Source organism: Martes martes (assembly GCF_963455335.1).
Source record: "Martes martes genome assembly, chromosome: 3".
Classification (NCBI taxonomy): domain Eukaryota; kingdom Metazoa; phylum Chordata; class Mammalia; order Carnivora; family Mustelidae; genus Martes; species Martes martes.
Window position 1 is genome coordinate 14395637 of NC_137890.1, and position 27510 is coordinate 14423146.

General features: G+C 42.7%; 1 protein-coding gene across 1 annotated transcript in view; it reads right to left on the reverse strand.

Moving 5' to 3' along the window:
* DNAJC3 (DnaJ heat shock protein family (Hsp40) member C3) overlaps positions 1-23216 on the reverse strand; it is a 60365-nt gene extending 37149 nt beyond the window's left edge. The window contains exons 1-2 of the mRNA XM_080798046.1: positions 22923-23216; positions 4996-5106 (exon numbers count right to left, since the gene is read on the reverse strand). Of these exons, the coding sequence (XP_080654172.1) occupies positions 4996-5106; positions 22923-23004 (193 nt within the window). The 5' untranslated portion in view covers positions 23005-23216. The remainder of the gene's footprint in view (positions 1-4995; positions 5107-22922) is intronic.
* Positions 23217-27510: the final 4294 nt, after the last annotated feature.

The window sequence follows — 27510 nt, forward strand, 5'->3', positions numbered from 1 at the left end:
AAATGACATGATTTAAGGCCTGGAGTTTATATCACACACTACCCACTTCATATATCCAAATCCTACTCGATCTCTGAGCCACAGCTTAAATGACCTATTTGATTACACATGTGAAAATATACCTTCCATTCCCTCAATTTCCATAGCATTCTGTAATATACTATACCTCTTACTGGGCCCAGAACACTTAACACTCCCTCTGTTATTATTTATACACACACCTCAGTCTAGAGAAAACAAATTCCTTGAGTAAATTCACTTTTGTGTCTCTGTATCACCTGGCCCACAGGGACTCAAATAAAAGGAAATGGAATGACCACCACGATCAGGGACAACACTGAGACCTGCCTAGGACAAGCAATGGACTACAAAGTCAGAACACATACAGCTTGTTTGGTCTTTCTTTCATTTCCGTAAGACACCGTAATACTTGGTCCCTGGAGCTAGCCAGCTAGCTAGACAGGGTCTCCTCTCCCCTACCCTACCCCAGGACCTCCTCCCTTGCTTCCGGTCTTGATTCTTGGGTCCTTCTCATCGAGAAAGGCTTCTATTTTGTTTCCTTTCCCTAGTGTCACCTTGTTGTGGACAAGAAGGAACCATGCCAACATCAGCCCAGCCACAGACCAAGGAAAACATTTCGCAACCTCCGGATGAATGTGGCTCCCTTCCCATGGGTCTTCCTTCCAGAGCCAGGTCTGGAAACCTGGGGAGCAAATGGTTTGTTGCCACATTCTGTTCAGCCCAGAAGAGGTTTTTGTCAGAGGGTACCAAAGAGGAAGAGGGCTGAGGTCTCCGCTGGTCCTGTCCTCTGGTCCCAGCAGTCCGCCCGAGTTGGCACAGAGGGTCTGGCAGACGCTGCCATCTCCTGCTTTTGGAAGAGAAGCTGCCCGGAGATTCTGACCTCGCCGGTCTGAATTTGGAGTTCTTCCCACCCAGGAGGCAAAGCAAACATCTGGTCACACAGTCCCCTTTTTCCCTGCCAGCCACCCCACGCAGGGATTCTAGAGAATGGACATAGCTCTTAAAGAGATGTGCCTCACAGGATATTTAGATCATTCTCTCATTTGAAATTAGCAATGGCATCTGCAAACACAGATGTTGCTTCTTTTGAACTCTGCATCTAATTCTTTCAAGAAAAGAAGAATGCTTAGTGCTAATGTCAGGCATTTTATCAGGGCAGCACTTTCACTAAAAATTGCATTGGACTTCGATTTGGGAAAAAACTGACCATTTCGGTTTACGCAAAAAAACCTCAAACGAGGATTATATATGACATAGCTTTTGTATTAAGTACTGGATTACACATATATTAAAAATGTCTATATAAAATAATTCTGGATTGGGGCACCTGGGTGGCTCAGTGGGTTAAAGTCTCTGCCTTCAGCTCAGGTCATGATCCCAGGGTCCTGGGATCGAGCCCCGCATTGGGCTCTCCACTCAGCAGGAAACCTACTTCCTCCTCTCTCTCTGCCTACCTCTCTGCCTACTTGTGATCTCTGTCTGTCAAATAAATAAATACATCTTTAAAATAATTCTGGGTCATTTACTTTCAGTTGCTTTATTCTTCAGTTTTTAGGTATTTTTTAAGATAAGGAGTGGAATTGGAACCCCAATTTTTAACAATAAACCTACAAAAATGAGGAATCAAATGAAACTAATTCCTTTAGTCCCATAGGAAACTAATGTAACATGTGTGCCGATTATACTTCAACACAAATAATAATAATGATACTAACAATTATAATAATAATCTACCCATCCCTAAGTTGTTCACAATGTCTTAAGTTAGAATGTGGCATCTGGAAAGTTACTAAAGTACTCCTTGTTCCTTTCTGTCTACTCATGAAGAGTAACGCCCATTCCCATCTCACAAATGAGGTACAAATTTGATGAGAAAACATCACGATATGTTTAAGTGACAAATAAATGTAGACATGGATTTTTTTTTTTATTTCGGAAAACTATAAATGGGATACTAATTTTCTTACCAAGTGAGTGGGGACACCTATCATTTCAGAAATGCCCACCATTTAACCTACCGGATTAGACATTCATTCCTGCCAGATATAGATAGCTAAGACATTCTGTTAAATCTTTCAAAAAAGTGATTTCAGATCCCAGAGTTCATTATCTCCATAAGATCATGCTGTGGGAATAAGAGTCAGTGCATTTTCACACTGCACTGCAGTTTCTCTAATGATAAATCACCAAACAAAACTTGTGTCTGACTGCTTCGTAACACTAAAATAAATGCAACTGTTTCAGAAGACTACTGGAAAGTGGTAATCAACATTCTTCCTCAAATCAGTTTCCAACAAATCAAGAATGTTTTCATCAGTTCATAAATCTTAAAACTTCTGCCAAAAAAAATTCATATGCCTGATACAAAAAAAACTTCAAATCACAGACAGAGCTGTACCATACTGTAGAAACAATCTGTGTTGCTACTGAATTTTAATAAACCTTTTACTGTGTTAAAAATGTAATCATAAAACATACCAAGCCCAAGTAATTTTCAAAATGCACCTAGCAATTTTTCAAAAATGAAAATAGAAGGGTGCCACAACCATAAATAATGTCAGCTATAGCATTATAATAAAAACAATCTGTTGATAACTCCCAGTACTGCTAGTCAAATTCTACTGCAAACCCTAACATCAATTTCTAATCACAGAAGTTAAAGAAATAAAGTACATCACAAAACTGGGAAGTTGGAAAGTACAGTAAGTGAGTAAACAATGAGCTCTTTACGCAATCAGTGTAAAGCAATGTATTAAAGCGTGAATGCCATCCCCCAGCCCAGCAGAGCTCCACGGCCCACAGCAGTAGGCACACAACACGCCAGTCCACCAGTCAGGAGACCCGAACATGGTCACTGCTGGGGAGAGGCACCCCCTAATTCACTGGGCTGCCCGAAGCAGCCAGTGTGGCCACACTACATTTGATGTTTGGTAAAGGAGACCATCGAAAAGGAGGCTCTAAAGCTTTTTTCTGATAAACACACGTACACATCTCCCAAGAGATTCGATGGACCATGACATCACCCCTCCCGTCACTATCTCCTGTGTACTGCCATCATAGACAATTTAAACTTTATTTTCTACAGTTAGTTATGACCAGTGTTTTACACAAACTAAAATGATGAAATGTCCCAAACTACACAGGTCCCCCTCAGAAATTATGACATGGGCGCCATCCAAGAATTGCTGTACCCAACCAAATCATGACAGACAGAAGGACACCACGAGTTCCGAATGCACAGTAGGGCTTCACTTTCTCCCTTCACTGAATTCCACAAATCAATTACCACGTTCTAGCTTTCCTAATTTATATCTTTTGGTGAATACAGTAGTATTTTATTGGGTATTCTGGGAAAGAGCCATCTCAACAATTCTTGCACGACAGTGAAGCTAAAGAAAAACGGGCAGTTGTTTTAAACTACTGTAACAATATGACATGGCCCTAACAGTTCTGCTAAATTGAGATTAAAGAAAGCAAATAATAAAGTATAAAGTGGGTAGGAGGTCTACGTTTCTGCAAATACTCTTGCACTACTAGGGAAGAATCAGTATTTTTTTTAAAACATGCTTTATCTAAGACAATAATGGAAATTTTCTTTTTCATTATCATGCTGCAGCACTGAAGACAGTTCAAATCACCAGAGAAGTGTGGCCTCAGTAATGACACGGTCACACAGTATTCGGTCTCTGTTGAAAAGTAACTTGTGCAAATTATTGTACCAATTACCCACCACTTCCCAAGGTAAACTAATCACAAAAATGAAAAAATTTCCCAACAGAAACTTCACATAGTTAAGAAAATCCTATTAACACATCAAGTCTGTTTTTTCAAAGTGTTAATTTTCAGAGACACAAAAATTATATTTCTACATACCTTACATGTGTAATTGTACCCTATTTTCAAAAAAATCTTTATATACATTATTCTCACCTAACCTTCACAAAGAAATCCCTTTTTGGGTAGCATAGTGAAAACTGCTAAGAATATGCAGGCAACTTGTTTAAGCCAAAATTTACTTACATAACTTGGCCAATAATATAGCATTATCAAGTGGCTGAGCCAAGATTAAAATCTAGGTTTCTTATTATTCTAGAGAGCTAATAGCATCAGTAATAAAAATCTGAGTTTTCAAAAAAGCATGAAGAAAAATATTGCCAAACTAAAATCTAATCATGTACGGTTTACAAAGTAAATTTTAAGAGTAGGATGATAATTTTTCTGGTGAGCAGAACCAGATAATTAATAATTATCTTATTAAAAATATACAAAAAAAAACCCCACCGCATTATTAACTCGCAGTTAACTTGTCACTCTTAACCATCCCAAATATAGGTAAGAATGTATAAATTAATTTAAAAAAGGATTCAGAAAAGTCAATGTCAGAAAGTCCTAACACAAAAGTATATACAGTGACTCATAAGAAAATCCTTTAAGTCCTCATTTAGAACCTATTTATTGTGGCCATCTCGTTTCTCTCAGTCCCAACAGACTGAAAGGTGCAAAGACCGCTGACACTACAGACAAAAACAAATAAGTAACAGAACAGCCTAAGAGACGGAGGAAGTTTGACCAACACAGAAGAGGCAATGGACGGCAGGAACCCCCAAAGGCCTCAAAGTAAAATAATCATACCAATGTTCTCAAGTCATCATTAAACCATCTTCAGTGAAATCTTTAAGGGGGGCAAAAAACTATATAATACAGTGAGAAAAGCTTTCTGTCAAAATTACCTTGAATTATTCTTGGTACTTACAGTAGAAAGTCCAAGTTATCTGGAAAATTCTCTCGTGTTAGACACATATGTATTTAAGTGTAATGTGTTTATTAATCTATTTCACCCAGAATCCTGCAAATATTTTTAACTGTTTTCTTTAAACATTAAACAGTGTTTATTTTCAATGTTATCTAAAGGAGGAGCTGTTAACTAGACTTCACTGGAATGGCCCCTGAGGGTTTGGGTTCCAAGATACAAACCTACTGCAGCATGAAACTGGGATAAAGCATCAGCTAGCTGTCCAGCTGCAAGTAACTTCTTGCCCAATTCAAGATGTTTCTCAACATCTGCATTTACTCCACATTCAGCACCTAAAAACAACAGCAACAAAAATAAGTTAACTTTCCATGACCAAGATTTAATTCTGAAGAATAAAATGTTAAAAATATGGGGCACCTGCGTGGCTCAGTTGGTTAAGCATCTGCCTTTGGCTCAGGTCAATGATCCCAGGGTCCTCAGATCACCCTGTGTTGGGCTCCCTGCTCAGCGGGAAGGCTGCTTCTCCCTCTCCCGCTGCCCCACCCCTCATCTCGCAGGCGCAGGTGCACGCATGCGCTCTCTCTTTCCCTCTCTCTCAAATAAATAAAATCTTTAAAATATATATACAGTTATCTGCTTCAGGAATCTGCTCAGATAAGAAGAGTCACAGAAGTTAAACAGTGACACAGAAAAGGTAACAACAAAGCCCAGTGCTTCGTTTTACAGAGTGCAAGCGACCCCAAAATATATGCATCATCAGCCTGGTCAATCAAAAGAATGTAACCAGTCTCCAAAATAGGAGGGAAACTGCCCACCACAGTAGTAGTAAAATTATGTCAAACAACAAAATCATAATTGCTTTGTTAAACTAGAATTTCATTTTTTTAAGATTTATTTATTTGACAGAAAGAGAGAGCACAAGTAGGGGGAGCGGCAGGCAGAAGGAGAGGGAAAATCAGGCTCCCTACTGAGCAGAGAGCCAGACGTGGGGCTCGATCCCAGGACTCCAGGATGGTGACCAGAACTGAAGGTAGACACTTAACCCACTGAGCCACCCAGGTGCCCCCAGAATTTCATTTTAATGAGTATTATCAAGTGCACTCTAATATTCAAGTACTTACTGAGCATCTACAACGCGCCAGGCACTAATCTAGGTATTTCGGGTAAGTGAGCAAAACAAAAACCTCTGCCACTCATGACGCTGGACATTATGGAGGGAGGAAACAGACTTAAGAAATACATAAATTATAGAGTATGGGAGGTAAAAAGTGTCATGGAAAGAGTCAAGCCATGTGAGGTCATCAAGAGTGCTAGGGCTCTCAGTATTAAACAAGGTGGTCAAGGATGGGTCTCACTGAGAAACAGACATCTGAGCAAAGACCTACTCCAAGCAAAGTGAGGAACTCACATGCAGATAGGTAGAAAAAGAGCTTTCCAAGAAGGACCAGCTAGTGCAGGGGTCCTAACTCAGGAGCATAGCAGGTTACGTTCCGAAAAGAGCAGGGAGGCCAGGATGGCTACCCCAGAGCAACAAGGAAGACAGTCCCTGCAAGAGGAGGTCAAAGAAGTAGAGGGCCTGACTGTGTATGGCTCTGGTTTCATTCTGGGTAAAACGGGAGCTAATGAGGAATTCTGAGTAGAATAACATGATCTGACCATCTACGCCAATTATAGGTGTACTACCTCTCTGCTCTGAATTCATCCTTCAGTATCTGGCTTTAAAAATGGACTGGTTTGGGGGATGCCCGGGTGACTGTTGTTAAGCATCTGCCTTCAGCTCAGGTCATGATCCCGGGGTCCTGGGATCAAGCCCTGCGTCGGGCTCCCTGCTCAGTGGGAAGCCTACTTCTCCCCCTCCCACTCCTCCTGCTTGTGTTCCCTTTCTGGCTGTGTCTCCTCTGTCAAATAAATAAATACAATCTTTTTTTTAAAAAAAGGACTGGTTTTTAAGCATATCTTCTTTTTTTTTTTTTTTAAGATTTTTATTCCTTTATTTGACAGAGAGAGAGATCACAAGTAGGCAGAGAGGCAGGCAGAGAGAGAGGGGGAAGCAGGCTCCCCACTGAGCAGAGAGTCCGATGCGGGGCTCGATTCCAGGACCCCAAGACCATGACCTGAGCCGAAGACAGAGGCTTCAACCCACTGAGCCACCCAGGCGCCCCAAGCATATCTTCTTTATACTGCGCGCAATATTACAATCAGTCACAATAAAATGTACCAAAGGGGCACTGCAGGGAGGACACTTTCTGGATCTTGTTGCTCTATTTTTTTCTGGCTCCTGCTGCATGGTGCATATGGGGAGGATATCCAGTGGTGCCCTATCCTAGCCATATGCCTACAGGTGTAGTCCCTCAGCACCCTGGCAGCCTTGACTGGGCACTATCTCCCAAAGAGGACCTTATGCACTCCAGGCTGCATGCCTACAACAGCACCCAACTTCCCACACACACAGGCCAACCAATCTGGGCTGAACCATACCTCAGAAAGTTATTTCCTACTTGCTCATCTAGCGTGGACCAGCTCTAGTCCCAGCAACTCAGTCAATTTCCCTATCAGCAGCTTTAGGTTGCACCTATACCTTCTCCAGTAAGATCTAAACCCCAGATTTGAGTAGGGGGATCCCCTCTCAGTTGGCCTTTTTTGGGGAACCATCTGTTAGTCATAGAATATCCCACAGACCTTTCTTTACATCTTTATAGGTATTCTCCTATCATAACTTAACAATTCTTTATATTAAACTTTCCTCTTTTAAATTATTCTGTGGTCTCTGTTTCCAAAATGGACCCAGACTTATATACTGTTGACACTAGGGAGCGGTCCTAGCAGACAGACAAAGGTAGGTTTTGAGGACTGGTTTAGTCATGCCCTTGAGCTTGAGTGCAGTCTGAGCTCACTGTCAATGAGAAATAAGAGGTCAGTAATTCATAGCAGGTATTAATATCAGAGTTAATCAAGATACCATTTGTGGTTGACGGTAATCACTTGCTAACTGGAAACCAAGCTAATTGGAAAACCAAGGACATTGCACATGGCCCCAATAACAGTAGTGGTGAAGGTAAGGACTGCGGTGTGGGGGGATTCTTTTAAGTGCACTAGAACACTTACAGAGGGAAAGAACCAACTGGCTTGAACACTCAGCTCAAGTTTCACTCTGTGAGCTTCCACGGCAGCCCTAACACAATCTCCTATTTTGGGTAGCCAAAGAGCTGATCTAGCTGAAAATCAAACACAAAATTTAATTTAATGTGTGTAGAAGGATGCATATGGAAACTAAGAAGCCAAAACATCTCTCTTTTACAGTGAGCATGATATTAAGCTATTCAGGTTGCTAAACGAACACTGCAGGACAAAAAAATCAGAACAGTCATCTCTTGGGAAGGTGGGAGAAAGGACAGCCTGGGAAGGGACAGAAGAAAACTTCCTGGGGTGATGATAATGTTCTAATCTTGACAGAGGTACGGGGTACACTGGGATGTGCAATTATCAAAACTTAGCAAATAGATACTTAAAAATATGGATAATTATACATAAATTTTACATTTAAAAAAGCTGTTGATGACATGCATGTTAACATATTTAGGGGAATGAGTACTGGTATTAATTTGAAATGTATTTTTAAAAAAGAATTAATGGATGGACAGAGAAGACCTAGATGGATATGTGTTAAAACCAAGTATGGTAATTGTATTCATGGCAGAATCCAGGTGACAGATGCAGGAATGTACACTAAAAAATTCTTTCAACTTTGTGAAATGTTTAATAATAAAAATGTAGGAAGATACATAATATAGCGTTATGATGGGGCAACACAGAGAGGATGCTGTAAGGATACAAGTTAGGGCACCTAACACCTATAGTTAAATAACACTTAGAATGCAATTTCTCAGTCACACTAGTCACAGTTTAAGTGCTGAAAAGCTAGTGATAGTACAGGACACACGGCAAACAGCACAGAATATTTCCTGTCATCACAGAAAGTTCTACTGGACAACAGTGAGGGGGTTTCCTGAGGTCTTGCCTGAAACCTGAAGGAAAAAAGGGAATAATACAGCCAACGTGAAAAGGTCTTAACAGGGGGGAAAAAACCAACATTCCAAACACAAAGAACATCGCATTTAAATGCCCGGAAGTAAGAGAATTAATGAGGCTTTCAGAGAAATTGAAGTCCTACATCTCAGGTAGCTCTCCTCTCCGTCGTGATTTCACTTTTCTGGAGTGGGTCGCTTCGGGCCTTAGGGGAGTCTCATAAACAACCGGAGGGAGAGGGGAACTATACAGCATCCACAGTCACCATAGCCAGGTGACATGAAGGTGATCTGACTGTGGAGTAACTACAGAAACATAGAACAGACTGCTCAGAGAAACGGAGAGAGAAAGAAGACTACACACGGCTTACGATGACCACCTGGATGTGGAAGCCAAGTGAAGCAAGAACAGGAGTCCGATGCCCACGGCGGCGATGTGAGCACCGATGGGGGCCTGCCATTTTAGTCACCAAAGGCAACAGAAAACTACTGCAGCAAAGAGCTGAAAGAAATTCACTTTATCTTGCTATTTGTCCTACTAAACAAAGTAGCTTTTTCAGCTTTCAGTGTTCCTAGTTTCCGTACCATGTTTTATTTCCTTGGGTGGATGGACCAAGGATGGACCCTTCCATACAAGGAAGAAAGGGAGGTGGGGGGGCAAGGAGGGAACCTTAACTTGATGGCCTCAAAAACTTAGGGTCCTGTTTGGGGCAACAGCGTAAAGACGTCTAACCTATTTAAGACTGTACGGGTAACATTCAGAGAAACTAGCTGGAATTTTCAGTGGGTTTAAAATGCGAACATAGGGGGCACCTGGGTGGCTCAGTGGGTTAAAGCCTCTGCCTTCTGCTCAGGTCATGATCCAGGGGTCCTAGGATCGAGCCCCGCATCGGGCTCTCTGCTAAGCGGGGAGCCTGCTCTCTCTCTGTCTGCCTCTCTGCCTACTTGTGATCTCTGTCAAATAAACAAATAAATAAAATCTTAAAAAAAAAAAAATGTGAACATAGGCTCTTGCTCTGAAAATTCACTATGCAAGAAAGATTCAGAAACAAGATATATTCTAATAGGTCACCTGTAGTCCCACCTAATTCCATACCATCCAAAAATATAACCTGCTTTTCATAATGGAGATTATGGAAACCAATGGATTTCATTAAACAAAAGATACTGAATATACACTATGTGTAAAACTGTGGCCATAACAGAGACAAATAGGGTGGTCTTTTCCAAAGAGGCAATGAGGAGAATCCACCAGGCTTTAGCCATTTATGAGAATGTTCTAGGCAGCGGGGTTCCCAGCAGTGACCGGAGGAAGACAGGCTGTTTCTGAGCATTATACTGGGATCTCTGCAACACACTGAAGTCTTTACAGAACACATAATATGAAGAATGGGACTGACTTCAAAGTAATCTCAAAAGGAAAATGAAAGTGTAGGTGAAACGAGATCAGCCGTACGTTGGTAATTTTTGAAGCTTGGTGACAGTACCCCAAGGTACACAATGTTATTCTCCCTAGTTTGGTATATTTTTAAGATTTTCCCAAATCAAGTTTTTTTAAAAAACGTAAATCCCTTCAATTAAGAGAAAACTAGCATAAAAATCTCATACATTTAAAAAAAATGTTTTGAAGTAGACCACAGGGACTAGATCAGGACAGCCAACTGAGAACATGAGCCTACCTCCCAATGTGCTCAAATTCCAGAAATGACAGAAGTTATTTAAAGAATAAATGCATAACCTCACGGGAGAGAGGGGGGGACGGCTTCCAAAAGAGGAGGGCCATCAGAAAAACGGAAATTTCAGGGTGGGAGGGCACACACCGAAAGGCCACCGGATAGGGTTAGTGGGCAAAATCCCATCTAAACACCTTCTTGGGGGAAGCGTGCCATGGAGGTGGATGCAGTTCTCCCGAGTGCTCCAAACTCGGATACAAGGAAAAAGAAGAGACCCTTGGATTTCCCAGCCTTCAGCCAGGCAATCGGTCTTCTCCCACAATCAGTATTCACAGATTGGCAATGGGCAATTCTGAAATTTACAAAGATGACAAAATCAATCTTTAAGCAACTAACGCCAAATAAGAGAATTAAGGGGAAAAAATTTGTGGGACAAATAGGAAAAAAAAAAATTCTAAAAATGAATATAACTGACATTCTTACAACTTCAAACGATGTAGCACTCATAAAAACCAGACCAAGTATTTATGCACTTACTGCTCTTACAGTGGATAAAAGGTAATTTCTAAATGCCTTGACAAGCTGCCAGAGGAAAGGAGGAGGAGGACTTAATATAGACAGAGGGGTCAAATAAGTCTCCCCTGAGAAGATAATGTTTGAGTTAAAAGACAATAACGCTGGAGGGGGATGTGCGGGGTCGGGATGGTGGCGGCGGGAGGATCCTGAAGGACCAGTACCTCCAGCAACCCAAAATACCACCAGACAAGGAACACAAAGCAAGTGCAAAGCACGCTCACCTTCCAGGAATCAAAAAGAGGCTCTAGCGTGTTAGGAAAGATAGAGGATATGGGCAAGGTAGATCACACTGGGCCTTTCAGGCCCTAGTAAGAAACTTACTTTTTTTTTTTTTTTTTTTAATTTATTTGACAGACAGAGATCACAAATAGGCACAGAGGCAGGCAGAGAGAGGGGGAAGCAGGCTCCCCGCTGAGCAGAGAGCCCGACTCGGGGCTCAATCCCAGGACCTGGAGACCAGGACTGACCGGAGCCGAAAGCAGAGGCACAACCCACTGAGCCACCCAGGCGCCCCTACAGTTTATTCTAAGTAAAAAGGAGACATCATTAGAATGGGTTTCATCGGGGCGCCTGGGTGGCTCAGTGGGTTAAAGCCTCTGCTTTCAGCTCAGGTCATGATCCCAGGGTCCTGGGATAGAGCCCCGCATCGGGCTCTCTGCTCAGCAGGGAGCCTGCTTCCCCCTCCCTCTCTGCCTACTTGTGACCTCTCTCTCTCTCTCTCTCTGTCAAATAAATAAAAAAAAAATCTTTAAAAAAAAAAAAAAAAAGAATGGGTTTCATCAAGGAACTCACTATGTGATTTACATTTTAAAAAGATACCACTGGGCTGGCCACAGGGTGGAAGAGATTCAAAGCAAGCCAGGACAGAAAGAAGGGTGGGGGTGTGAACTACAGGTAGCAAGTTGCCTAACAGTATATGCACTCTGACTTTTATGCTTTAACTATATATACATATATAGTGTAATTCTATATTAACTTTTTCCAGTAAAAATATATTAACGTGCTAATACAGTAAAAATTTAATAAAGCAAACTGAGGAATGTGTTTGTTAAAAATGTTCCTGATTGAAAAATCACTTGCAATTAAAAACTCTTAAAGAATATTTGTAAACACTATAGACATAACATATTTTACAATTAAGCAGGCAATTACGTCAGGGAAGACAAGCAAAATAACCTCTCCTCCTTTCAGCAACTGTGAAGCCGGGGAGATTCGGGCCCAGATGTCATTGTCCTCCTACCCTTTGAACTTTCTCCAAAGCATCTCAATAAAATGGCTTTATCCCCCCAAAACAACAAAACCCTGACTCAAATGTTTTTGTTAAACTATACTTCAAAGGGACAGCATTATAATCAGATACTTCAGAGACTATAGGTGATAAACAATACTTATCCTTTACAGATTCTAAAATATTTATTAATAAATTGATGGCATGTATGATAGTTTCTAAATAATCCAAGGGTATAGATAAAATAAGATCAGTCATGAGTTGGTAAGTTAAAGTCAGGAGATGAGATGGGACCTGGGGGTTCATATACCATTCCCTCCTTTTGTAAATGTGTGAAATTTTCCCTAATAAAATTTTATATTAAATCTCCTTAAGGAACTAGGGGTGGGGATATTAAAAGAGTTAAAGATAGCTCATTTTTATTTTTTAAAGATAATTTCTAATATGAACTATCCATCCATAAACATTTATAGTTCCTAGTATAAAAACAAAAATCTGTGCATCACTCATGTTGAGAGAAACATGTGTACGGAAACCATGGTAAATTACACTAGAGAATGTCTAAGAATCAAATAAGAATGATGAAAGCATTGTATATGAACTCTGGAACAATTCAGCCTATTACGGGGGTACCAGTAATCACAGGGGCATGTTGATGGGATTCTGTGTATTCTCAAAATTCAGGGGGTAGGAATGGAATAGTGTTCAAAATAGCATGAAGCTTTCCAGCATTTCCCTATTACATTTTCTCAAAGGAAAGATCAGATCAATGCACTGAAAAGAGGAGCCCAGGTTGCCTGAGGAAGGAAGAAATTTTGGTATGAGGATAAACTATTAGTCAAAACGCTTTCCTTATCCAACTACGAAAATGTTTGACAGGAAAGATGTAACACAGAAGGAATTAAGACCCTATTATGTGCTACATACTTTCAGTGTCATAATTTCACTTAATTTTCACAATGACCTTAGAAAGTAAACATCTTCCACACTCTTGTAACTCAGGAAACTAAGGGTGCAGCCCATCCCGCTGGAACACTCAGGGTAACTGCCAAAACAAGATTCAATCCCAAAGCCCAACTTTCTTTTCAGCATCATTTAATAGAACATTCTAGCAGAATGGTTTGCAACCTCCGAGGTTCATTTGAACCTAAGTCTAGTGGGAGGGAAAAAAGCATTTGCCAAGTTCTTCGAACTGTCAGATCAAGCTATTTCAAGACAGACATTCCTCACTGAGAGTCATCGTGGTTTCCTGCTTTCACAATGCTTGGAAGGAACCAGAGCTCAACCCACTGGCTCTCCACCACCTCCTCACAGTGCCCTCAGAGGACCCTTCCTTGGCCACCCATCACAATTACGCATCCCTCTCCCAGACGCACCAAAACTGTAACCAGGAATCAGAGACAACATCAACTGCCAGATCAACCTGGAGGTCTACGCGTCCTATGTCTACCTGTCCATGTCTTGCTGCTTTGACCCCCAGTGGTGTGGCTTTGAAGAACTTTGCCAAATATTTTCTTCACCAATCTCAAGAGAAGGAACATGCTTGAGAAAGCCAGGAAGCTGCAGACCAACAAGGTGGCCAAATCCCAAATTCTTCAGGATATCAAGAAACCAAACCATGGTAACTGGGAGAGCAGGCTAAATGCAATGGTGGGTGCAAGTGTTACCATTGGAAAAAGCATCAGTCTGTCACTACTGGAATCGCCCCAACTGGTCACTGACATAAATGACCTCTATTTATCACATTCGTTGGCATTCATTACTTGAATCAGCAGGTGAAATCCATAAAGAATGGGGACCCTGGAATCCGGCATGGCAGAGTGTATCTCTTTGAAAAGCGTATCCTGGGTGACAGGACAATCAGCCACGAATCAGACAGGAACCAGCCACGGGGCGGACTTCTCTGGTCATCAAGGCCAGGCATGCACGTTGGGGTGACTTTTAACTTTCCTCTAAATTGTACCAAAACATGCACTTAAAAGTATTTCATTTGTACTATTCCTTCAAGTAAAATTTGATATGCTCCCCAAAAATGTTATGTCATACTGTCACCCCAAAAGTTAAATTACTCTTCAAACTAAATTTCTCTCACCTTCTAGGATTAAAAGAGGTATCCAGCATTTCTGTCCCTTCTGAATAAAACTCAGATCTTTATTACATTACAATTTTATCCAATATAATTTGTTTAATGTGGTAAGTAAATACAACCTCCTCTAAGAAAATTTTCCATGGCCTACCCCAATCATCCAGCAAGAATTATTCCTTCAGTTCATCTGGGTCACATGTCCATAACAGATTCTGCCACAGTATAAGTGTTGCTGTCCAGGCTCCTTTCTCCCGGCAAGAGACAATGTGCCTCCTCACTGGGAGCTTCCCCAGACGTCCCTCCAAATCCAGCACCCATGCTGCTGCCAGAGCAAACCTCCCAAAATGCACTCCGAATAAGAATTATGCAGTATTTTCACATCACTGGCTAGACTCAGTCTAGATCTAAGGGCAAACAACACCCTTCATGATCAGATCTCATGTGGGTCCAACCTCATCACCCCTCACTCCTCCACCCCTCACTCTGCACTCCTAGACCATCATGACCTGGTTGTACTTCCCTGAACAGACTATATTCTCACGCCGCATCACTTTGCATTTGCTGTTCCATAAAAAGGCCTTTCCCACTCTTGTCCCCCTAGGAAATTTCTACTCTTCCATCAGGATTCTGCCCTCAAATGCTGGTTCCTCTATAAGACCTCCCCTAACTACTGCAGTGAGAGGGTGGGGAAGCGCCTTCTGTGCTCCTATGACATCTCCACACTCACAAGCACATGACTTCACTTTGCACCACCACCACCTCAACATATTGACCTTCACAGTTTGCCAGCCTCTCGCAATCCCTAATACCCCAATCCAGACAAAAAATGAATTTGAGATTAGAAATCATCTTTTCTTCTTTATATCACTCAGTTCAGTACCCTGCACAAGGTGGACATTCAATAGTCACTGAACAAATGTAACTATCTTCCTTCTTACTTAAAAGTATCACCAGTCACCCGAATATCAGAATTGATGTCTGGCTGGTCTGGTTCCTCCAGGAGGACTCAACCACCTGAAGGTTTCCCAGGCAGCTGCAGATCTGAAACAATTCTGTCTGCAGATTATTCAATACAACCTCTTGTTGACTGGAATAACTTCAAGTAGGAATCCCTTCAGACCTCGGAAAGTCTGTTTCTTTTGTAGTAAAATGAATCTTTGGATGGTTTTCTAAACCACTTTTCATGAACCAGTGAATATTCAAAGGAGAACGAAATTTAAAGCCTGTATAAAAGCTTATCCCTAAACAGGTGCCACATGAAACTTCTACTTTTGTCAGTCCTTAAATCCACCTCTCTGAATTCTCATAAATTTTTGTTTCGCAAGGGTAATTATTTTATATACACTGAGAGCAGCATACAATAAAATACAAGTTTACAAAAAGAATAGAATCCAAGACACAAAAAAAACACACTACCAAAGATTCATAAAGACGTTAATATATAAAAAGAAAAAATTAGGGACGCCTGGGTGGCTCAGTTGGTTAAGCGGCTGCCTTCGGCTCAGGTCATGATCCCGGCGTCCTGGGATCGAGTCCCACATCGGGCTCCTTGCTCGGCGGGGAGCCTGCTTCTCCCTCTGCCTCTGCCTGCCACTCTGCCTGTGCTCGCTCGCTCTCTCTCTCTAACAAATAAATAAATTAAAAAAAAAAAAAAAAAAAAGAAAAAATTATTTGTAAGTGGTGGCGGCTGTTGTATCTCAAACTTATTCTGAGTCATGGATACTTTTTTATTCCTTTGCCACATGCTGGGAGGCAGTGGCAAGAGCTATCTCCTACTTTCTAAGAGCTAAAGCAACCAAACATCATACCTAATCAGCATTAAACAGTACGTTTCTCCTTAGATGAGCATGACCATAGATCAACAAAATATACAGGAAGTGTAAGAAAAAAGGTGGAATAGCTAAGTCTTTTTATGAAGTTAGTATACAAAAATCCACCACATTTTGGCAAGCAAGAATAAAGAATTTAAAGAAATGTAAAGTTAAGGAATGCCTGGGTGGCTCCATTGTTTAAGCATCTGCCTTCCACTCAAGTCATGATCCCAGCGTCCTGCGATCGAGTCCTGCATTCTCCCTCTACCTGCCACCCCCCCTAGTTTGTGTGCTCGCTCTCTCTTGCGCACTCTCTCTCTCTCTCTGCATATAAATAAAATCTTAAAAAAAGAAAAGAAAAGAAACAGGGGTTAAGAATATGATGTGGTGAGAGTCACAATCAAGAGTCAAAGAACAAGAATGAAAAAGGCAGGAACTAGTGGTCAAAGATACTAAGGCTCAAGCTAAGGCCAGGTGACACAGCAGGTAGTGAGCCCAGGGGGTTATTGAGATCGGAGCACTTAGAATGTGAAGGGCAAGAAGGGCTCCTGGCTGGCTCAGTAGGTAGAGTGAGCGACTCTTGATCCTGGGGCTGGCGTTTGAGCCCCATGTTGGGTGTAGAGATCACTAAAAATAAAATCTTTAAAAAAAAAAAAGGAAGATTGTGATGGATGAGGAAAACCCAAAGGTCATCCTACAAAGGCATATAAGACAAAAAAGACAAAATACTGTCCATAAAAGATCTGATCTGAATCCAAGATTCAAGCAAGATGAGGTAGAGCGTGTAAGAAGTCTCATGGCAGAAATACAGAAAAAGTGGAAATCAGCCACAGAAAGAGCAAGAAGTACATTATCTTAGCAATTCCACAGTCAACTAAGGACCAATGACAAAACCGTTGCAAGGAAAATACACTGAGCTGGAAACCCTAAGTATCTCTTTCTAGTCACTATGACCCAAAAAGTGGCTGAGCCAAACTGAAAGGAAGAAAAGGCTGAGTAGTTGTGTGGTACATCTGAACTAAATGTCTGCACTGAAATCTTCCCAGGTGAACTAGGAAAACAAAACATATTATAACCAGGTTTGCTCAATTTCAGTGGGCATTACTTGTCTTTGCTTCAATTAACTGTGAACGCATAAATGTTGTGACGGGATCCCTTGAGTTTCAACATAGAAAAGAAATTTAGAAGAGTCCAAGCAGAAAAAAACAGCTTAAACAGTCAACTTCACTCACTCATTTAAAAAATATTTATGCACATCCACTTCATGTCAATGTGTTTCAGGTACAGAGACAAGAGCTCTTTCCACAAACTGACATTGGCATTTGGAAGTAAAAGAAGTTGGTGTGGGGGCACCTGGATGGCTCAGGTGGTTAAGCATCAGACTTTCGATTTCGGCTCAGGTCATGATCTTGGGGTCTTGAGCCCCGCACAGGTTCTGCGCTAGGTGTGGAGCCTGCTTGAGATTCTCTCTCTCCCTCTCTCTGCCCCTCCCCACCCAACCCACACCACCCCTGCTCTCTCCCTCTCTAAAAAATAACAATAATAAAGAAGTTGGTGCGGTGGGAGACTAATGATGAGAGGAAGACTAAGAGGTGTAAGTAGGTAGGAGCCAGATAGTAAGGCTTTGCAGTTACCAGTGCAGTATGTGATGAAAAGAGAACAGAGATGAGGAAATAGAGACTATCAACTCTTCAAAGTCCTGCTCTCTAGAGAAGCAAAGACACAGTTCAGTAGCTGAAGGGACACATGACATCAAAGTAATTTAGGATGGAAACCCTACAGCATGCTGGAGTGCTGATGCCAACAATCCCACAGAGAGAAACAAAGTGATGACACAGGAGAGAAATGATAACTATAGGAACAATATTCTCAAGAGATGAGAGAAAATGGAATCTAGGACATAAGTAGAGGTATTGGATTTTGCCAGGAATAGAGATTCTTTATCTATTTTAATATAAGAAAACTAGCAGACTGGGTATGAATATAGGTAGACTAGGGACTTCAGTCAAAGAAAGAAAAGGAAACTGCCCGGTGGTGGCTTTCATTCTCTCAAATAAAGACAACATCTAAAAGAATAAGGTAGACAGAGAGGAAAGGGGGTTACATTGGAGATTTAAGGAAAGAAGAGGTCTGAAATGCTGATTTTCAGGAACAGACATACTAGGGAATTATAGGAATGCTGGCAGTATTGAATATGCATTTGAAATTGAGATTATGTGCTCACAGTGAGACCAGTCAGCAAGGTTATCTGAGTTTTTCTCCAGCCATGTTCAACTCTGAGGTATAACAAGCAAGTTGGCCAAGTTGGGTTTCATAGATGTCGAATTGTGCCACGTGAGTAAAACAAAAGCATACAGGGGCAAGGAAATTAAAGGACGTTTTCAGTGGCGAGACTACAGGGTGGACCGCTAAATCTAAACTGAGGCAAGAGGGGAGAGGACACACGTGCTTCACAAAGCATGTCTTACATCCCCAAGAGGCCGTTAAACTCCATAACAAAACCATGAGTTCTGTACTACATCTTGCCAGAAAGCACTATAGAGTAAGACTCTGCTGATGCTCATATTCCAGAACTCCAAATGACACAAACTTATCAGACGTACAGAACAAAAAATTAACCCTTTTTTTTAAACCAGCTTTCTAAAGACCTTGAAAGAAAAATAAATCTGCAGTTGAAATGTCTTAGTTAGGGGCACCCAGGTGGCTCAGTTGGTTAAGCAACTGCCTTCCACTCAGGTCATGATTCTGCAGTCCTGGGATCTAATGCTGCATCTGGCTCCTTGCTCAGTAGGAAATCTGCCTCTCCCTCTGACCCTTCCCTTCTCATGCTCTCCCTCTCTCTTGCTTTCAAATAAATAAATAAGATCTTTAGAAAGAAAGGAAGGAAGAAGGAAGGAAAAAGGAAGAAAGAAATGTCTTAGTTCTAAAGAGCAGATGACTAGGTTCTCATATTTCTATATAAACAAAGATAGACCACAGGACATTAATCAAAGGAAAACCGTGACAAAAGAAATTAAACTTAACCACAATTAGTTCACTTCTCAGAACAACAACCTGTCCCACAGAATCAAAATTACTGCATTTCAGGCCCTTGTTCAGCAAATGCTAGCTAGTCAAGTGAACTGGAACACTGACACTACTAACTACAGCCTAACACATTAAAAGAACCCCAAAAGTTACCTAACCATCTGCTAAAACACTCCGTGTGTATAAATTACAGAAAGTCATTCATTTTTCCTACTTTATTTTTTTCTTTACAAATTTAAATAATGCCAGAAAAATTCCAGAGAAGAAAAAGGAAATTTTAAATAGGTTAGATGAACATAAAAATGATCAATATCATTTATACCTAAAGATTTCCAAATATTCTTTACCTGTGGCCAAACAAATGGTTTAGTCAGGTCAGTTCAGTGAAATAAAGAAAAACTGGGTCCAGGAAGCATGTTAAGGAAGACAAAAAAGATAAAAGGAGGTCTGGTTCCCAGGCTGTGCTCCTACTTATAGCACCAAACAGAACAAACCATTAACAAAGAATTAAAATAGCTACGTTATCTGTAACACGAGAATACTAGATACTACTAAAGTTGTCTTTCTGCTCCAAAAATTCTATTCCTAACCTAGTGCTTTGGACTTCTTCCAAAGGCCTTTTTGAAAGAGGGTGCTAAAAGATGTAATCTTTCAATTCATAAGACTATTACATAGTCTCTTTCTCTGGATCACAATTAACAGAAAAGCCTGGCGGGGGTGGGGGCGGTGACAACCAAAGACGAATATTTTTAAATCAGAAATATTTTTAAATCAGAAAAAAACTAGGCCAACTAAGCTAACTGCTGGTGACCCTCTCTGTCACATGCAACTCTGTGTTTCACACTCATTATTCTCACACCCTTCTCCCTCAATTCCCTTCCCTCTGAACCTCAGACCTATATCCCCCTAGAGGACTCGGAGGTTCCTGAAACCAAACATAACTTATTTTGGAAAACAGAAGTTAACAGTTTGTCAATTCAGGTCAAAGGCTCTTTCTTACCTTTATATCCGCATCACCAAATTTAGTGTCTAGTACATGCAGACACCTAATTTTACTCCTCTATATGACTTATTAGACCAGTGATTCTCACCAGTGATCACTTTTTAGAAATGCGAAATTTCGGGCGCCTGGGTGGCTCGTTTGGTTAAACGGTTGCCTTCAGCTCAGGTCATGATCCTGGAGTCCCGCATTGGGCTCCCGGCTCTGCAGGGAGTCTGCTTCTCCCGCTGACCTTCTCCTCACTCATGCTCTCTCTCGCTGTCTCTCAAATAAATAAATATTAAAAAAAAAAAAAGAAATGTGAAATTTCAGGTCCCACCCACACTTACTGAATCAGAAACGCTGTTCTAAAACGCACTCTGTTTTAAAAAGCCCTCCAGTTAAGATTCTGATGCACACTCAAGTTTGAGAACCACCGTATTAAACATGCCAGGAAATCACCTCATTACTGCCAGTGGCAAACAAACCAAAAAAAAAAGAAAAAAAAAAGAAAGAAAGAAATGCTGATTCTTCTCAGCGGCCACTACTTAGAAATGCTGGGGCCCATATCATACTATCAAGCACTTCATTTCTGCCTCCCGCCTACACACAAGATGAACTCAAGAGTCAAATAACTGAGTTTAACTTATGGTTCTCAGATTTAACAGCTCCATGACTTATAGCTAAAGTTCCCTCATCTGTAAGTTAGAAACAGTATCACATACCTTCATGAGTGAGAGGTCACTTATAGAAAGATGCCTGGCACACAGAGGACCTTTAATGAATTTAAGATCTTTCCCTCTCGGGGCGCCTGGGTGGCTCAGTGGGTTAAAGCCTCTGCCTTCGGCTCAGGTCATGATCTCAGGGTCCTGGGATCAAGCCCCGCATCGGGCTCTCTGCTCAGCGGGGAGCCCGCTTCCCCCTCTCTCCCTCTGCCTCTCTGCCTACTTGTGATCTCTGTCTGTCAAATAAATAAATAAAATGTTTAAAAAAAATAAAAAAAAAAATAAAAAAAAAAAAAAAAAAAAAGATCTTTCCCTCTCTTCCCTACTACTTGTACCAAGTCCCTGCTACTTCATACAGGCAATACTCCTTAAACACAGCACTCTGGCACTCCTCTGAGAACTGTCGCCAAGGCCTTCTATACAGAAAAACTCTCTAATCAAGTTTTTCTTATGGAAAATAATATAGGAGGGAAATGAAGTACTCAGAGTCCCACAGAACAGCAAGTCCAAAACAGGTAGTCCAAAAGCTAGTAGGAAAAGCAAATCATAAAAAAGTGCACTTTCATAACTTAAAAAAAAAAAAAAAACATTAAACAGAACATAGGCAACGTTCTCTTAAGTGGTCAAAGTAAATCACTAGCAGTAACTGGACAAAATGTGGCACTTGAGGGGGTGGGTAGTGTTAACATTAGAAAATGCAAGATAACTGGAATACATAACCCATATTAGAGTGGTCCAGGCATTCAAAGTTCAATTCCCTAGATTGTCTAGGGCAACCTAGACAAATTCTTTGTCAAATACTTTCTCCCAATGTTGTCACAATGTATGTTCTGATTTGGGGTTCAAAAAAAATATGGGGTCATCAGGAGAACATCAATATTAACAATGCCATGAATGAGACCTAAAATGTGGAGCATATTACTTTTCTTTTTAAGTTGAGAATTTCGAGGGGATTTTACCATAAACAATTTCCAACTGTGGTTCCTCACTCCCTCCACATCTAACATTAAGCCTCATACTGAAACGTGTGACCCCCTTGACTAACGAGCCTTTTTCATAGGAATGAAAGTAGATCAGTGCATGTGATCTGTCATCACACTCGAATATTTCTTGCAGTCACCAGGCTGGGAACATTAGTTCAGGTGGCACTTTCAGCTTTAATTCCTACTGCTCCCGGGGACATCTAGGATGGCACAGCCCTCTGCTTTTGCTACTCTGTTAGAGGAGCCAACAATGCAATCTGCGGGACTCAAGCGCAATTCAAGCGTTCCGTACTTTTTCAGGGGACCTTTTTCCAGAGAACTCGGAAAAGGAAAGTCAGCCCTAAGTTCAAGGACACCATGCTGCGAGTAGTAAAACCACAAACTTCGCGCCTTGCCCTCCGGGAGCTTGAATTCCAGCATCGGCTCCTTAACGCACCAACCTAACAACTTCTATCCGCGACACCCAGAAACGCAAGGATTACTCAACTTTTAACAGTCAACACAGCAGACCCTCCACTAAGCGCAGCCGGACACACTCCCCCCTCCCCCGGAACTCCAAAGCGAAAGAAGCCTCCCCTTCGCCCACCTTTACTGCCTCCTCCCACCACCACCGACCCAGTGGCCCCACCACCACCGACCCAGTGTCCCCAGGAGCCTAGCGCGGGTCCCGAGCGAGGCTGGGACCCGACGGCTGCTCCGGTCTCCGCGTCCCAGGACACTCCAAGAGTCGCTGCCGGGGTACCCCGCGCTCCCCGCACTCCCCTTCGGCCCCCTATGACCCCGCTCCTCCCTCCGAACCCGCCCGTCCCCGCCGGGCGGCCCGCCGGTCCCACCACCTCTTCCCCAAACAAACCCGGAACCGGGCGCCGGCCCCCGCCCAGGAGTGGGCTGAGGCCCAGCCGGGCCGCGCGGACTCCCCGGCTCCCGCCCAGCCGCCCGGGCCGCCCCGAGACTCGCGCCCGGATACAGGCGGGGAAGCGCCAGGGGGCCTGGGCCGGGCGCCCGCTCCCCCAGCCAGGGCAGGGCAGGACTCACCTTCGTACTGCAGGTCCACCAGGACCAGCAGGAAGGGGAACACCGAGCCCAGCCGGCTGGTCACAGAGCCGGGGGCCACCATGTCCGAGGGCGCGGGCAGTGAGGAGCAGAGAGGGTGCGGGGCCCACCAGCCCCGCCGGCGCTCAGGCTGCAGCTGCGCCCGCCCGCCGTCGGCTCTCGCTCAGGCCTAAGCAGCAGCTGGCGCCCAGCAGAGGAAGGCAGCGGTGGGCGGGGCCCGGGCGACGCTACGCCCCGCGCGCCGGCGCCGCCCAATCGCCTTCTTCCCGGACGCTCTCCTACTGGGTTCGCCGGGGTCGTGGTTCGCGCTGATAGGCTGCGGGGACCGCCGCCCCGCCCCATCTCTGATAGGACAACGTGGAGGCACGAGACGAGGCTGCGTCCGCTGGTCGTGGAGCTGTCAGGGAGCTCCAAACGGCCGCGGCCGGTCGGAGGGAGGCGGCCCCGGGCGCCTGTGTGGCGGCTGCCGAGTCCGCATGCGCAGGCGGCGGGTGCTTTTTCGGGTCGCTCCCGGAGCGGTAGGTTAGCTGGGAGGAGGTTTTTCCGGTGCGCTGTTCACAGAGGAAGGTGAAGGCGCCGCGTCCGCGGTGAAAGGGCCAAGCGTACTCCCAGGAAGCCCGCGCGCCGGGAGTGCGGGTCTCGGAATGGACGGGTGAGCCGCGGCACAGAGCCTGCTACCGCCGGTCGAGCGTCTCGGAAGGCTAGAGACTCCAGGGAAGAGTGCGCGAGGAACGGCCAGAGGCCGGAGCTCGGTGGAGTAGGAGTTGCCGATGGAGCTCGAAGCATTTCAGGGACAGCCGAGAAGTACCTTAGTGACCTAAGGCCCCGGAGAATGGCTTGGAAGCCCGGGACGCGCCCCCCCCACCCCACCGCGGGCCAGCGTGCCCAGGAAAGAGAGCAATTCTGGAAGATTCTGTGAAGAAGAAACCAGGGAGCCACAGCACCTCAGAGAGCAAGGCGCTCTGGGGAGTGTAGCCCACGTCAGCCCGGGCGGGGCGGGGGGGTGGGGTGGGGTACCCGTTAGACCAGATCTTGCATCTTGCGTTCATCAGAGGAAATTCAGCGAGAGAGACAGAGACGGGAACTTGAACAAGATGAGATTCAAGTTGGTCCACCCTTAAGTTTGTTCAAGACCATTTCCTCTGGCGTCCCCAACACAATCCAAAGTGCATGCCATACCCCAGTGACGTTTTAGCTGGGGTCAAACAGTAATGCTTTTCTGTGTTTACTGTCAAAGGCAAACTTACTAGTTTACCAATAAGTATAAAAATGAGTGTTGCATAAAACGTTCATGTAATATTTATGATAAACAGATGTATCTTTGGACAGTTGGAATGAATACTTGATTTTTTAAATTGCTCTATGTCCACACCCATGTTCATTGCACCATGACTTACAAGACATGGAAACAATCTAAGTGTCCATTAATGGATGAATGGACAAAGAAAATGTGGCACGCATGCACACAAGTGTGCACCCACACGGAGAACTATTACTTAGCCATAAAAAAACGAAGGAAATCCTGCCATTTACAACAACGTGGATGGACCTTGTGTGCATTAATGCTAAGTGAAATAAGTCAATCAGAAAAAGATAAATACTGTAGGATCTCACGTGTGGAATCTAAAAAAAAACTCATGGATACAGAGAACAAATTGGTGGTTGCCAAAAGTGGGAAAGGGGGAAGGGGTGGAGGTGGTCAAAAGGTTCAAACAAATGGCGGGTTACAAGTCCTGTGGGTGTAATGTACAACATGGAGACTGTAGTTAGCAATACTATATTGTATACTGAAAGTTGCTAAAGGAACGGATTTTTTTTTTTTTAAGATTTTATGTATTTATTTGAGAGAGTGAGTGAACAAGCAGGGAGGAGGGAAGAGGGAGAGGGAGAAGGAGGCTCTGGCTGAGCAGGAAGCCCAAGTGGGGGCTAGATCCCAGGACACTGAGGTCCTGACCTCAGCCAGAGGCAGACACCCAACCAACTGAGCCACCTAGGCACCCCTAAAAGAATGAATATTAGGGGTGCCTGGGTGGCCCAGTGGGTTAAAGCCTCTGCCTTTGGCTCAGGTCATGATCTCAGGGTCCTGGGATCAAGTCTCTCATTGGGCTCTCTGCTCAGTGGGGAGCCTGTTTCCCCCTCTCTCTCTGCCTGCCTCTCTGCCTACTTGTGATCTGTCAAATGAATAAATAAAATCTTAAAAAAAAAAACAAAACTCCTTTTAGGGCACCTGGGTGGCTCAGTGGGTTAAGCCTCTGCCTTCAACTCAGGTCATGATCTCAGGGTCTTGGGATCAAGTCTCTCATTGGGCTCTCTGCTCAGGGGGGAGCCTGTTTCCCCCTCTCTCTCTGCCTGCCTCTCTGCCTACTTGTGATCTCTCTCTCTGTCAAATAAGTAAATAAAATCTTAAAAAAAAAAAAAAAGAATGGATATTAAAAGTCCTCATCGCAAGAAAAAATGTGTAACTGTGTGGTGATGGTTGTTAACTAAACTTATAATCATTTTACAATATGTACATGTATCAAATCATTGTACACCTACAACTAATACAATGTATGTCAATTATATCTCAATAAAAATTTTAAAATAGGGAAAGCTTTATGTCTTCTGATTTGATTATATGAAACTAATGATAATATAGTATGTTTTATATGCAATGGGTAAACTCTTCAAAACAAACTTTCTAAATTAAGTGAAATTCTAATAGTCAATGTCTTTAAAAAGATTTCTTGTGAAGTTCTTATAAAAACACAAATCATAGGACTTTACTATTATTTTCCAGATCTTATGCCTAAATTATAGATTTAGATATCTAGATATCCAGATCTCATATCTAAATTATATCCTTACATCTTAATCCAAGCATACAAACAACTGCATTAAATGTAAATGTTATAAACAAAATAATTAAATGACAGATAATGTCAACATGGATAATAAAAGAAATAACATGAATCAATTATAAACTCTCTACATGGTATGATGAACCTTACATATGGTCAATTAATTTCAATGAGCATGCTAAGACAATTCAATGGAACAAAGGTAGTCACTTCAACGAGTGATGCTGGGACAACTGGATAACCACGTGCAAAAGAATGAAGTTGGACCCTTAGACCACACACAGATCTAACTCAAGTTGGATCATGGACCTAACTGTAAAATCTAAAACTATGAAACTCTTAGAAGAAAAGAGTAGTAAATCTTCATATTCTTGGGTTCAGTAAAGCCTTTTTTTTTTTTTTAAGATTTTATTTATTTATTTGACAGAGACCACAAGTAGGCAGAGAGGCAGGCAGAGAGAGAGGAAGGGAAGCAGGCTCCCTGCTGAGCAGAGAGCCCAATGTAGGGCTCGATCCCAGGACCCTGGGATCATGACCTGAGCCAAAGGCAGAGGCTTTAACCCACTGAGCCACCCAGGCGCCCCTCAGTAAAGCCTTCTTAGATACAGCACCAAAAGTACACGTACAGAGGAAAGGTTAAAGTGGATTTCATAAAAATTTAACATTTTTGTACTCCAAAGGACACCATCAAGAAAATGAAAAGACAATACACAGAATGGGAGAAAAAATGCGAATCATGTATTTGATCTGGGACTCGTATCCAGATGGTGTGTATGTGTGTATGTGTGTGTACGTGTATATAACTCATGGATAAAAAAACAACCCAATTTAAAAAATGAGCGAAGAATATGAATAGGCATTTTCCCAAAGAATGTATATGAATGACCGGTAAGTACATAGAAAGATACTCCATTATCATTAGCCATTAGGGATACGCAACTCAAAACCACAGTGAGATGCCACCTCATACCCACTTGGATGGCTATAATCAAGAGGACCAGTAGCAAGAGTTGATGAGGAGATGGAGAAACGGGAACTCTCACATAATACTATTGGGACTGTAAAATCGCACAGCCATTTTAGAAAACAAATATCAAAGTGTTTAAATATAGAGTCACTATATGACCCAGCAATTCCTCTCCAGTTAAGAGAACTGAAAGCATTTTCACACAAAATCTTGTTACACAGACGTTCCTAGTTATTATATGTCCTTAATAGTCCTTAATATTATATATTATATATATTATATATGTTATATGTCCTTAATAGTCAAAGGAGGTGTCTATCAACAAGAGTGTGTAAACTGTGTTAGATCTATACAATGAAATATTATTTGACTATAAAAAAGGAATAAAGTGGGACACCTAGGTGGCTCAACCAGTTAAGCGTCTGTCAGCCTTTGGCTCAGGTCATGATCCTGGGGTCCAGGGATTGAGGCCCTCATTGGGTTCCCTGCTCAATGGAGAGTCTGCTTCTCCCTCTCCTTCTGCCCCTTCCCCTACTTGTGCTGGAGGAGGGGGGCGGGGAGCTTTCTCTCATTCTCTTTCAAATAAATAAAATCTTTTAAAAAAGGAATAAAGTACTGATACATGCCACAACAGGAATGAAGTTTGAAGAAGATTATGTTAAGTGAAAGAAACTGATCACAAAATTGTATGCTTCCATTTATGTGAAATGACCAAGATAGGTAAATCTATAGAGGCAAGAAGGTTAGTAGTATTCGTGGCTGG